The sequence below is a fragment of the Vespa velutina genome, chromosome 8 (assembly GCF_912470025.1).
Source record: "Vespa velutina chromosome 8, iVesVel2.1, whole genome shotgun sequence".
Classification (NCBI taxonomy): Eukaryota; Metazoa; Arthropoda; class Insecta; order Hymenoptera; family Vespidae; genus Vespa; species Vespa velutina.
Genome location: NC_062195.1, coordinates 3,231,978 through 3,246,265, shown reverse-complemented (window position 1 = coordinate 3,246,265; position 14,288 = coordinate 3,231,978). Strand labels below are relative to the sequence as shown.

The following is a 14,288-nucleotide window of genomic DNA, read 5'->3' as shown; positions in this document are numbered from 1 at the left end:
ATGATTAGGTTAAAGTCTGGAAACTCGTTCGTCTTTTTAAAGTAGAACTTTAGAATTGTCGATAATGTCGTGAACGTAGGTCGCAATAACGTCAACGAACGAACATAGCACGGTAACACAAGAAATTTTATTTTTATACGATCACATCATGCATAATGAACAACGTTACTATTTCAGCTACAGGCACACGTGTTACCATTCACAATGGCAAGTCGATCTGTAAATTTTATCACTCGCATATAGCACCTTGGACCTCAATTTTTCTTTACTAAGAATAAACGATCGTGTGTATTACGTCTTTTCGTAACGTTTGCGCGAAGAATAGACCGCGACAATAACTGAGAAAGTTCGAAAACCCATATATACCTACCTTGGATAGAAATAACACGCTTTATATGTTTTGTCGTCCGCATATAGCTGCAAGTGTTTCGATTTATGATTACGAAGAAAAGAAAAAAAATGTACACGATATTCGGATCAATGTATGTGAGATCTGCTAGCTGACTGACACGTGTCTAAAAAAAAAAAAAAAAAAAAAAAAAAAAAGATTGAAAAGTATCCCATAACTTCTTACAAGTTTCTAGATAAGTCATCATCGATTCGTACGACAACTTTAAAAGTCTAGTTTATAATGTTCTGATGTGGAAAAAAAAAATAAATTAGCTTTAACGTTTCTATATTTGTACGTAACTACAGTCAATCATATAACTCGAACAATTATTTTCAGACTAAATAATATGCTATTTGTATTTAATTTTAAAAAGTGTTTGAATATTTTTACAATTGACATTATATATTACCAATGAACTTTAAATGATTATCATTTTTAATGCACCGATATAATAGATTAATAATCATGTTTCAAAACGTCGATAAAAATGTTAACGAACATAACTCGTATTTATTATTAATGAACTTCGTAAAGTTATTATCTACAATGTCAAAATATAATCGATATAATGTTTTTTAGAAATTGTCTAAATAATTGAATTTGTTGTTTACAAATCCGATAGTAATGATCAATGGTTATTTCGATATCGATCCACTTCTATTTTTCTTTTCTCTTGAGAATTTGTTAAAAAAATAATTCAATAGAATCAACGAAAATCTATATCCTTTTTATGCTACTTGTCAACACAAATAAAATCCTTAGATTATCTAGAAAAAATAATATTTCAACGGGTGCAAGTGTCGACGTTTTAAAAAAGAAAAAAAAAGAGAGAGAGAGAGAGAGAGAGAGAGATAAAGTAACTAGGTTAATGAAATTTACTAGGTCATTCAATGAGCTCAAAGATATTTCTTTTTGGAATTTTGATAATTTTAACTCGATTCACAATATTATTCGACGATTGAATATTATTAAGATAAACATGGAACAACAACAATCTTTAAGTTAGCTTTTCTTACACTATTTTCTACATTCTGCATATAATTATGTGAAAATTTGTATTATCCGTGTGAACTTTCTCGAGAAAGGATCATTCTCTCTCTCTCTCTCTCTCTCTCTCTCTCTCTCTCTCTCTCCTCTTCTTTTTCCCTTTCCGAAAGCAGGATGACTGTAAAGCTAGCTCGTTGTGTTCTCCCAATGGCACGAAAGAAGTAGTAAGGCAGAGGGATGGGAGAAAAGGAAAGGGAAAAATAGATGGGAATTATCGGGAGTCTCAATAAGGAGCGGGCTCCTTCATTAGCGCGTACAAGAAAGGAATTCCACGAGCGAATTCTTCTCGTTCTGTTTTTCTCCCGGATCTCTGTCCCTTCGCGTTAATCGCATTATTATCGACGCTACCTCGTGCGCAAACGTCTCTCGTTTCTCGAAAGTAACGAAGAGCAGAGAATCCAGAACATCTCGATGCATTTTCCATCTCGTGCGATTAAATTACCGGATCGGATAAATTTACAAAGGGCCATTTCCAATTAATCTCGCAAAGATATCAAAAGCAACATCGGTGTTTATTTCCAATTTAAATTCTAGGATAATCAGAGCCACGTGTTCTTGTTCGTGTTTTATTTCATTTCCAATCACGCGGTCGAAAACAAACAATTTTGACAATGATGTAATATAATTAACAATGAAATTATTTACTCGTTATATTTGTTGATACATTGGCGAAAGAAATATTATGATTGGAACGTAACATTGTTGTAATAATATTATAAATAATTTTACGGGTTCAGCAGCAATATTCTGTCCTTTATATTAACGTGCATAAACTTCAACAACGAAGTTGATGCCGTGGCCTCTTTGACTCTTAAAACGAAGAGTGACGTTTCTGTTTCCTGGACCTCCTTTCAATACAGAAGGGAAAGCTCCTGTACCATCGGTCTTTTGATCGTAAACGCCGACCATATTGATGATACTACTGGTGTTAATGCTTACTTCAGCAGTCACGATTCGCATCCATGAAGATTTCTTTACAATGTTTTGAGTGTGGACTCTCCTGTCTCCTGGTTTTCTATATCCAATGGTTAAATTGTGAGATTTGGCAGCATATTCTTCCAAATGAGCTCTTGGAACGTAGTCTGATTCTACACCCGCGATAACCACAACGGCAATCGCCACGACGATGACCATCAACAAATTTTGTGCGTGCATCTTGATTCGTACTGTTCTATTTTACTCGTTAAAGAATTTGCTCGACTATGCTAAAAGTACGTTAACGATCCGCTTATATACATATCAAAAGTTCTTATCTCTCTTATCTTAGGTTATCTGTATCGATCTACAATCCACTCATGGAAACTCTCTTTCGAAGAATTTCGTATTCTTGTAATACATTCAAGAATTTAATCTAGAATTTTCGATTAATTCTATTGTTATTGTATTTAATATTAACTACTCGTATCAAAGTAAAGGGAAAGATAATATATCATCGCGAAAGATAATATATAATATTTCTGATATTTATTCAATTTAGTTGAAAATAAATAAGAAAATTAGACGAAGAAAGCATAATAAAAAAGATGATATCATTTAATCGTTTCTTAGCGTTAGCCAGAAGATACCTTTTGAAAATTTTATTTTTAATATTTGACTCATGCCACTAACGAGGAATTGTTAAAGATTTATTGATAGGACGAAACAAATATTTTTATCGCTCTGTAAATACAGAGAGAAAGAGAGATAAGTATGTATGTACGTTCGATATATCTGTTTTACTATTTTTATAAAATTGCGAAGCAAATAAGACATAACGGTAATAATAAGTTTCAATAATCGTTTTCAATATATTTTTACAAATATAGGCGAATCGTAATAATTGCCGAGAATGGACCCGGATCATCAGTAAGGTGTTTGACCTCTATTCCACGATAGACGACGACCTCCGTAATTCATGAGCAAGCCATCTCCATCTAATTCAACGATCTTGCTATGTGTACACAGTTCGTCACAAACATACCTACTATACTTGCTAGTGTTCTCGGGTGGTTCCTATATACGTGCCATCACCGATTTACGTGTATGGGTGTGCGTACACGTGCGGGCTCTCGGCAGGGAACATTACTCTCTATAAGCGTTAGTGCATAGTTTAATCGATATCTATACAGACATTATTATAATTTTTCGTTTCAAGTTTAAATTAAACTAAGGTTTATTGATTTATAGATTTCTTCGTTATCAATTATTTTCACAATATTTGTCGATATCTTTGTCGACTTATTATTAATTAAAAATAAACAATATAATTATTCTTAAACGAAGAAAAGAAAATGATTGATTTTTTCGTAATAAATGTGTTTTCTTCAAGAATATATCGTTTGCTACTTGAAATAGATTAGCTTTCGCTTTGTCAAGACCGTTGTCGGCAGTTTGCTCAGTCGCTTGCTAACCGTGTAAGCATTCAATATGTAACCCGTGTATGCACTTAGGTTTGCAGCGAGACTAGATTCCCTCGAATCATTAAGTCAATTGCTGGATACATGTCGACGCAATATCGCTTCTAACAGGCATGAAATTTGATCAGACTCGAACAGATTTCTCGATGACGATGAGACCATAAAGGAATAAAGAAGGACGATGAATTAATAGAAGGATAAAATAAATGAGAAAAACGAATGAAATGGAAAAAAAACAATGTTTTGATCTTCATCAACCGGACCACAATGTCCAACTATTTAGTGTAAATGAGCCAAACAATAGACCTTAATTAATTCAAAGCGACGCTTGCAAGAACTCTTTTCAAACACGTTTCTCTGGTCGCGAAGCCATTTTGAAAGCAGAACTTGGTCGGTCCTACGAGGTTTCAATTAACAAGGCAATACGCAATTCTCGCAAACGTGTAGGTGTATCACTTGGCAATGAGCAGACGCGCGTCTGGCGTAACGTTAATTTACTGCAAAGCACGTTTCACCATCGTGAATGGGACTGCTGATGCTACGAAGCAGTCCGATGGACGATGAATGCAAGCTCGCCTGGGTCCGATTCGAAACTTTGGTATATGCGAGAAGTTTATGCCTACGAGGCCATAGACCGTGTCCGTATTTTCCTCTATTCGCTGTCTCTTACTATTCGAAAGAGTTAAGTATGCCTCTCCACGCGTATATTTAATGAAATACCGCCTTGGAAGTCGTCCTTCGAGCACGACCATCGATTCTTCTCTCTTTCTGTCGTTCTTCCTGTTCTTCTTTCTTTCTCTCTTTGTATCTCTCTCTCTCTCTCTCTCTCTCTCTCTCTCCCTTTCTTTTTTTTTCCTTTTCTTCTTCATTCTCTTCCAACTAAGATCAGTGCATACAGTCCAAGAACGGTCGCATTATTCATTCGATGGGCGAAGCTCTCGACTGGTCGGACTACTCGATTCCTGCCACCTGTCGCGAGCACGGCGGCCACAAGGAGATGCGCTCGCACGATCGCCGTATCTCGATGGTTTCGCCATTAATTATCCCGGGATATACTTTGGAAACACCGAACAGAGAGAGAAAGAGAGAGAGAGAGAGAGAGAGAGAGAGTAGCTCGATTTCAACGAGCTTAACGAGCTCACTCGAGGAGGTACGATATTCCAGGATGGAAAATGCACTTGGCTCTTACTCGCGTACGACGGACAAGCCGTCGGCGGGATGCCAAGAACAATGCGAATTGTGACTAATTCTGTCTTACGGTTTAATATGCTCTTCATACCTTTTCATATCTATTACCTATGGAGATCTTATTTTCCTCGGATGATTAATTAATTCCCCGTACCATTTTCAATCCGACGTCCATAATGTTTCGTATATTTACTTACTTGTCTTTCAATCTAACGTAATTGTCTGGTTGTATTATATATATATATATATATATATATATATATATATATAAATATATAAATATATATATATATATATATATAGAGAGAGAGAGAGAGAGAGAGAGAGAGAGAGCACAAAGGGGTGGCAGTAAAAACGAGGGAGAAGAGTACAACTGAACGGCGAGGTCACCCGTTAGGACAATTAGGCGAACAGAAAACTTCCATCGCAACCCCGCAGCTCGCTGACCGTCCCTATAAGACTCGGAGTGACAGCTACTAGTTTTCTCCATTACTTAAAGTCTTTCGCTTCTTTTCGTGAATTAACATATATTACGAACCAATGCAACGGAGAAATGTTTTCGATATATAAAATGAAAGAATAATTCGTTCCTGGCTATCCGACTGGTTATCAAAATGTGCGGAAAAAAAGAGAAAACATACAAGATAAAGAATAATTCTTAAGAATTGTCGATCGAGAATTTTCACGTTAAAAATAAAGAAAAGAAATTAATGTTCGATTTACAAAAATTTAATGATATATTCGGCGAGATAAGATTTGTAACGAGCGCGAATGAATATCTTATACAATCAAAAATGGCATTGATAAATATAATGAATATCATATGATTTAATGAATTCCCCGTATAGGAATATCGAAGTATGATAATACAATATTTAAAGAAAAAAAAATAGCATGTACAATTCGTAGAAGATAATCTTATTAATGATAATTTTTAATAGATTGATTAACAATCTCGATTTATATAATCCATGATAAGTTCACCTACTTATCACCTATAATATCGTATTCTATATATGTATGTATGTATGGGTAAACGTTATGATTCTATAAAATCGTCTATCTATGTTATATGCTCGTTCTAATATACCTAATCGGTAATACGCTTAGCTCGAGTCACGAGCATCATAAGCTCGCTATTTGTTGAAAATACATTATGAATAGAAATCTGCTATCGGTAGGAGGAAGAGCACGATAGTTTTGGTTTATGGCACTTCGATCGTCACCGCATAGCTGAGTGCCACAGTTGCTTCAACCATGATCGTGGTAAAACGCGTGCATGTCATTTGCGTCCACGATAAGGTCGAATAATCGGCCGTTAGTCGATTACGAGCTTGAACTTCTGCGCTTTCGACCGCTCGAACACTCCCATGCCCATTATTACGTTTTACCGCGATCCACCCACTCGCTTTTCGTCCTTTTCTCTCTCTCTCTCTCTCTCTCTCTCTCTCTCTCTCTCTGTCTGTCTGTCTCTCTTTCTCTCTCTCTCTCTCTATATATATATCCCGTTCTTCCCTTTCTCCTCAACAAAATATTCCTTTGTTCTGGCACTTTTTAACGAATCATGAACTCGAGTAGGGTGAATTGGCACTCTCGAGTGATCCTCCAATTCTTTTCTTCAGTTGGTCCAGTAGGCATACCGGATTTTACGAAATTGAAGGTGCTATGCGCCGACGAACCCTCGTTTATCCTGTTTTCATAATCAAAACTGACTGCACGGCGTGAATGATTTCGTTCAACGAGATCGTTTTTCTCGTTTTTCTTTTTTCTTTCTTTTCTTTCTTTTCTTTCTTTTTTCTTTTTCTTTCTTTTTTTTTCTTTCTATCATTATTCCTTGTTCTTTCGCTTCGCTAATTTATCGAGACTCCCAACGATTTTTACTCCGACGACAAACATTAGGATCTTAATTAGGACCTGTAGCCTAGCCCATACCAAGAATTTTGCCTCGACCGTCGTCCATTCTTCCGGAAGAGATGACAGAGCCGAGCAAGAAACGGTGTAGGCAAACATGGAATAATCGTGGAAGAGGAAGAGGAAGAGAACGAAAGGGAGAAGGTAGGAAGGAGTTGCGAGCGTAGCGTAAACAATTCCCAGTACAATTAGGAAACGTTTGTCCGTCTATATTTACCGAAGGATCTGTAACTAGCTTAGGTAACACCTAACGCCATTTGTCACTCTAACCGGCGGAACGGCTGATCGATCATGCGAAGATTCTGAGAAAGGAAAGTCGTACACATACGCGCGGGCGTATAAAACGAGGAAGATTTCCAAGATTATATAAAAAAGAAGAAAAAGAAAAAAAAATGAAAAAAAAAAAGAAAAAAAAAGAAAAGAAAAAAAAGTTAGTTAAGCTTAGAAAAATACTAAAGCGTTTCTTGTTACTGGCAAAAGATAAAAAAGCATTCGATATAATTATCGAGATTAATTGCGATATGATTCAGACTTATTTATTACAAAATAATATTATTCGAACGAACCGCTTGACTCTTATCTTTCTGAGAATAAAATATATATTTATAGTAATACAGCTGACAAAAAATTTCACGATGATACACACAGATATATAATTCAATATCAATTAATCCAGTGGTGTTACTTTTTTTACCGAATTTAGTTCTCAAGCAAATGATAAGTAATATTACTTATTTTAATAATATATTGATTCGGTAAAACGATATATTTCCGACGTAAAAACGAATTTAATAGGAAATTACAACTACGTGTCATTTATCTTTAAGAATAGAAAGATATAAGAGTACCCATATCGAGAATATGAAAAATATTACGTTGCGTCATCAATGATATGCGGTAATTTATTTCGCGATTCGTATAACGTTGGAAAATTCATTTCCATCTTGTCAGTGTGGAATATACGAGAGTAACTTTTTAAAGTATTCACTGTAGTCTATGTTCGTGACACCGCATAAAGGTTGTTCAAAAAAAGATGTTAATTTAGCACAAGCCGCTTTTTCCCCGATAGAGACGCGTGTAAGCTTATATGAATAGAGACGACATGCGGGTAATCGTTTCTGTCTTTTCATTTTCAACGGATACAGATTTTTTAAAAATCCTGCTCGTGCTGGTCGTTCGTCTCGACACGTTTCATAATCTGCCGACGTCGTAGCCGGGCCACCATTATCTTGAGAGAAAAATATAGTTAATGATAGGAAAAACTTGTGAAGTAGGCGAGACAGGAGAAAAGAACGAATATAAGGAAAGAAAAAAAAAAAAAGAAAGAAAAAAGAAAGAAAAGAATGATGAAATGAAACTTTCTCTCTTTTCGATTCAATCGATCGAGCATTGAATGTTTCCTTTCCAATTATTATTAAATAAGCGTATTATATCTTCAATTGAGATAAACCAATTATAATTATTACCGTAACATATTCGCTTTGATTCTCGTTTATCTTGCAACTGGAATAACAAATACGGATCTGCTGCAGGACATGAAGGATCATGAGAAAACCAGGAGAGTTGGTCATATAATCCTACTGACAACAAACTTGTCGCATTATCCATTGCATCACGTTCGGCAACCAGGCGTTAGTTTCCAGGAGAAGGACATTAGGTTCGAGAGAGCTAAGAGGGTTGACAACGGGCACGAGTCAGGCAGTAGACTAACGAGGAGAAGTCAGCGATGTAAACCCCGGGGAAGGTGCGAGAGGTACCACTGTTGGATCTTCTCATTAAGCTTTTCACGAAACTTTAGAACTTCTGGATGTTAGGGAGCCCAGTCAAAATGTAGCCTCATTCTACCGTGTAACAGATGAAAGTTCGCTTTGAAATTTGGTAACTAAGAGTAGATCTTGGAACGGCGATACGTCACGGTGCATCTAGCGATCATTATGATTACTCCTATCTATATCCAATATAATAAAGAGGAAGATCTTTTTTGCGTGAGTTTGAAACTATTTAACGATCGCTTAAAGATACCCCTACGTTTCTTCTTCTCTAATGAGAGAAATGAAAATACGAAAGAAGAAAGATTTTTGGTCAGACAATGGCACATCGATACGATTTATCGATAGGAGGTCATTGATGTTAGAATCAGGATTCCGTCGAAACTTTCCTAACGATGATATATCGAGGTAAGTCCTGGAGCCTTAAGTCTCGATCGTTCCGATAAGGCCTAAAGTACTCTCCCTCTCGTTTCCACCCTCCTTTTCTTCTTCCTTCCTTATCCTGACCAGGATGGGAACATTAGGTACGCCGCAACCCTTCGCGTTAGTCACCTAGATGACCGTGACTGATCGTTCCGTTATAACTCGCCATGAAAAACGTTTCCGCGATATGACATCGTTTGAAAAAGTGACGTCTTTCATTTTTTGACATGGAACTTCGAGGAAGAAGTGAACTGCGTTTGCAAAATCCCTAGACATCGATCTAAGTATTTTATAAATTAACCTTCGTTGCTAACAAAAAGACGTCTGGGTCAAGTGACTTTTTTTTCTTTTCATCGTCGTTAGGTTCCTGAAAGAGATGCGAAATATTTTTTATCGGTAATAGCTCTTCGTTAGCTCGTTTTTTTTTTTAGGTATGCTTATATTCGCATCGATAAACGATACTAAAACGATGTTTCTGGAAGGATGAAAATTTCAATGACTTTTGTTCAAGATAGAAATGGGGATTGAATATATCGTTTCCTATAATAACTTTTTAAAATTGAACATTGTTAACGAGTCACCTAGGACATAATCATCAAAATGCTTTATTGTCCCTTATAATATGAGATTCTTCTGCCTTTTTGGAATGACATCGTCGACGATAAAATTTTTTCCATCATTTTCATATCGTAATTAACATAATTTGTTATATCGAAAATTAAAATTTATGCAACGTATGGATTGGATATCAAACGAAGGGAGCCGCATATTGTCAAAAATCGAGTTTCATGATTGTGACATGTTTATAATTTACTTTTGTTTCCATTAATCGACAGAACAGGTCCTTTCTTCTTCATTTCAGTCATCCTTTTGTTCCGTAGTAATAAATCAATCGTTGTAATCTCTTACTCTCGTGAACTTTCACGAGACTCGAAGAAACTTTTGCTCTAAGTTTGGCACTGAAGACCACCACATATATTTTCTTATTAAAGAAACGAGAGAAGATCACGGTAAGCGTTTTCTTACGCCATGTTAAACGTCGTAATTAAAATGGATTGATTCTAGTTGTACGCCTTCGCAAATGAAAATGTAAATGATCGTGACTACTGAAATTTCATCAATATCAAGTGGAAACATGTCTTCGCTAATAAACTTATATAGAATGATAAATCAGGAATATAAGTTTTTATTATATGGTAAACAGCGCGAAACGCCGTACGAAAGATTTATAAGTTGGATTTTTCACGCAAGAAACTTGATAGGCCGTACCACGTTAATATTTTCCCTGGCTCTTCCATTATTTGGCGTAGGAATAATGTAAGCACGATTTTCAAGTACGTTTGAGTGAATATTATTATTGTCATTGGGATTTTCTAGGTTGTATTGCAGAGGAAAAAGTAATACGGTCGAACGTAAAGCTGTCATTAAAAATTAAAGAATTTTCATAATTCATTGTTATTCTAATTTTGCATCATGTTCTGTCATGATCTAAATTTGAAAGAAAAAAGTGATATTAGTGAAATAAAAAAGGTCTTCGTAAAGTCGAAGTATTTGTAAAATGTTATTATTTTTCATTCGTTATTAATAGGAATCCAAGAAATTCTGATAATAATATAATAATATAAGTTTTATTCAATAAAAAGGTTTGTAATTAATATAATATCTAATGTATGTGCATTATTAGATTTATTTTATACAATAATTACAATGTAATATACTAAAAAGAAGATATTATACAAGGTAATATAATAAAATCTATAATTGTTACATACCGCTCAGAGCAGTGCATTCTGATTTTACTATATACAGTTTAATCAATGATATCAGTTAAATTGATCAATTTGTACCAGTTTACACGTATAAGCGCTTTAATTTTAAAGAAATAATATATATTATTGTTGAGAATGATTTAAGAAAAAGCAGAAATTTTTTTCTATTTTTGAATCTTTCCTACGCTCATATAATATATTCTTCGATTCTACAAAATCTTGCAAAGAATTACTATACACAAGAAATAATCAATACAATACAATACAACACAAATACAACACAACACAATACAATACAATAAAATACAATACAAAGTTAAGAGATTTGTCCATTTTATAAAGTTGAAGACTATTTCAAATAATATGGCTATATTAACATATTAATGATGGAATGTTTTTTCTAAATAAATATGTATTCATATATAGTATAACACAATACAGTTTCTATACTTCATGTATATGAAGACAAAAATCTAATTAAAATATTTATATTTATATAGTGGCAGTATGTAATAAATAACCGTTTCAATACACACTTTAACATTTTTATGAAATTATTGATTAAAATTTATATATGAAAGTACAAATAAAATTTTTGTTCTTGTCAATTGTACATAATCATTAATTAATATTGTTTGCATATACATAAGATTATACTCTTTTAGGAGCAACTAATGTTTGTATCCACATTATTTAATAATTAAATTATAAATAATTATTGTATCGAATTATTGATAGATATGTGTGAGGAATCATTAGAATACTTTCTTTCCTGCTGAATTGACTTTAACCATTGTTTATGTTCGCAGAGATATGGATACAGTGGTACCACCATTACACTTATGTCATCGACCGAAGCCATTGGGGCGAGTTTGTCTTCGTTTTCATTAGAATTTTCAGATTTTCCCACCCATGTTCTTCCCATTAATCGACCTCTAGCAGCTTGTACTAATTCTTGTGCACCCATTGTAAGCCTGATATATTTAAGTAATAAGATATTCAATTTTGTCTAATTACAAATTTTTTATTTTTGTCTGATGAATTTATTTTAACTAATTTACCTATATTCTAAAGAAGGTGTATCTGGGGCAAGTGTTTTCCTAAGAATAGTAGCTGCTGTTTTGTCAGAAACAACGTCCCATAATCCATCAGTAGCTATTATAATGCAATCACGTTCTGTAAGATTGCAATCCTCCAATTTTATGGATTGTATTTCAGGCTGAGATGATAAGAATGGTTTGATACTGACACCTGTATTAGCTGCTTTTAAGCCATGATCACCAAAACCCCTTGTTACTCCTATGGTACCCATAACTCTACTCTGTAATTATAATATTTATATTATACTAATATTATAATAAAAGATATATTAGGTGTTATATAATAAAACTTACTCGTTTTCCATGACCAGAAATAAGTGGTAACTTTAAATCAAGATGTGATAATGTTTTATATGCCCAACCAGTCATGTAAGGTTCTCTATATAAGACCATAGTTCCTAACTCTTTCTGTAATGGCCTTTTTTTGAATTCTAATGGTGTAAAATAACCTTTTAATAATTCGTGACTTCTTAAAAATCCTAAAGCTCTTACACGATTCGATTCAGAATCTGGAGTGTGATCTCTAGTAAGAGCACGTTGACTATCTCCTAATACAAGCACTGCTCTGTTAAAAATATAAAAATAAATATGATTTATTATAAATACATATATATGTAGATAAATTAATTACAAACCTAGAATCACCAGCACCAGCAGCATATAATCTGCCATTAAGAAATAGAATAGTAATAGCTGTACAGCCTCCACCACCATTTTGAGCTTGACCTTCTACCATTTGGTCCATTTGTCTGTAAGCTAATTCGATAGCACCTGTAACTAAATCTTTACCTTTTATAAATTCTTCTTCATCTTCATTGAATAATACAGTACTTGGTATAGCATTCAACCTCTCCTAATAAAAAAAAAAAAAAATTTTTTTTTATATAATTTCCATGGATAATAAGGTATTAAATTAAACTAACAAACACTGTAATCTATAAATGTAAACTACTAACTAGAATTATTCTGTGTAAATGTAATCTTGCAGTGAGAGCCACTTGATATCCAGCATGACCATCAAACATAGAAAACATAACATAAGGCAATGTAGCGTTCATATCAGTAAATTTAAGGTCTCCTCGTGTTGCAGATGCTTGATCCTCATTCCAAATACTTTTTCCAGCATTTATACATTCTGCGTAACCAGCACACCAAGGTAATCTGCTTAAATCTCTTGGGACTATTATAGGTCTTACTCTATGATCAGCACTAACCTGAAATGTAACATCAAATAAAATTTAAACTAAATATACATACATATATATATATATATATATATATATATTATTAATAATATATTTAGTTATATACACTTGTAGTACTTCAAATAATAATCACTATTAAAAATAATATTGTGAAGGTAGAATATATTGATAAAATTATATACCTGTGTTTCTTCAGCAGTAAGTCCTAGAAAACTAGGTCGACTATAAGGCTTATTTTCCACTTCTACCGCAAAATTTGAATTGACATAATCTATCATCAAATCATTGTTTGAATCATTTGGATATTGTAGGTCAAGCTCGCTTACACCTACAGCATTCATCAATACTGATTTAAATCGGTTTAACATTTTAAATTTCCTTTTTTTTTTCCTTTTCTTTTTTTTCTTTTTTTTTTTTTTTGATGTAATGTATAAATTCTTAATCTATTAATTCAATAAATTACTATGTCATATAAAATACATATTCAACAAAATATTAAGCACTATTATCGAAAGTGTTTCAATGCATTTCCAATCGTGGGATGTAATCATGCGGTGAATGTTAATTAAATTTTTTTTTTTTTTATGACATACACACAATACGATGTATTTGATTGCTTTGGGTTAGCTGTCACCTGTTAAGAATTTGTAAGTATATTAATCATGGTCAAAAATAACTATCTCTTTTCTTTTATATATTACGTTTAATTCAAGAATATTTTATATGTCTATATACTTACTATTAAACATAATTATAAGATTATCTTAAAATACTGACATCTTGTTGACAAAACTATTGTCAACAATATTATAGGTTATAACTTGACAGTGACTCCGACACGAGTAGCAAGGATGGTATTAAACACGCCATCTCTGAATCACTTGTATAATTTTATTCCTATTTATCTTATCATACTATACACTAGACATTGTAATTTCAATATATCTAAGGTATATATATACATATCTCAAAGCTAACATAACGATAAACGATAATTTCCATTAATATCATTCGAGAGAATTATATTTGTATCATATAAATTATTATCATAAGAGTATTTATTTGCAGTAGATAAATCGATAAAAATTT

At 33.5% G+C, this 14,288-nt stretch overlaps 2 protein-coding genes across 2 annotated transcripts; both read right to left on the bottom strand.

Annotated features, from left to right (window-relative positions):
* Nucleotides 1-1,931: 1,931 nt before the first annotated feature.
* Nucleotides 1,932-2,661, bottom strand: LOC124951090 (probable salivary secreted peptide). Its single transcript, XM_047498881.1, has one exon. The coding sequence runs from the start codon at nt 2,591-2,593 to the stop codon at nt 2,198-2,200; it is 396 nt and encodes a 131-aa protein (XP_047354837.1). The 5' UTR covers nt 2,594-2,661; the 3' UTR covers nt 1,932-2,197.
* Nucleotides 2,662-10,794: 8,133 nt separating this feature from the next.
* Nucleotides 10,795-14,176, bottom strand: LOC124950900 (protein phosphatase 1H). Its single transcript, XM_047498373.1, has 7 exons — nt 13,939-14,176; nt 13,382-13,833; nt 12,951-13,208; nt 12,630-12,847; nt 12,289-12,559; nt 11,956-12,215; nt 10,795-11,868 (listed from the first exon to the last, which is right to left on the bottom strand). Exons 2-7 carry the CDS (start codon nt 13,565-13,567, stop codon nt 11,610-11,612), a joined length of 1,452 nt encoding a protein of 483 aa, XP_047354329.1. The 5' UTR covers nt 13,568-13,833; nt 13,939-14,176; the 3' UTR covers nt 10,795-11,609.
* Nucleotides 14,177-14,288: the final 112 nt, after the last annotated feature.

What these genes read in the sequence shown, in the direction of transcription:
- LOC124951090 (XM_047498881.1), bottom strand. Translation starts at nt 2,593, where the DNA reads ATGCACGCACAAAATTTGTTGATGGTCATCGTCGTGGCGATTGCCGTT.
- LOC124950900 (XM_047498373.1), bottom strand. Translation starts at nt 13,567, where the DNA reads ATGTTAAACCGATTTAAATCAGTATTGATGAATGCTGTAGGTGTAAGC. An exon ending in TTACTGCTGAAGAAACACAG is followed by an intron (nt 13,209 to 13,381) that starts GTATATAATTTT and finishes GTTACATTTCAG; the next exon opens with GTTAGTGCTGATCATAGAGT. An exon ending in ATTTACACAGAATAATTCTA is followed by an intron (nt 12,848 to 12,950) that starts GTTAGTAGTTTA and finishes TTTTTTTATTAG; the next exon opens with GAGAGGTTGAATGCTATACC.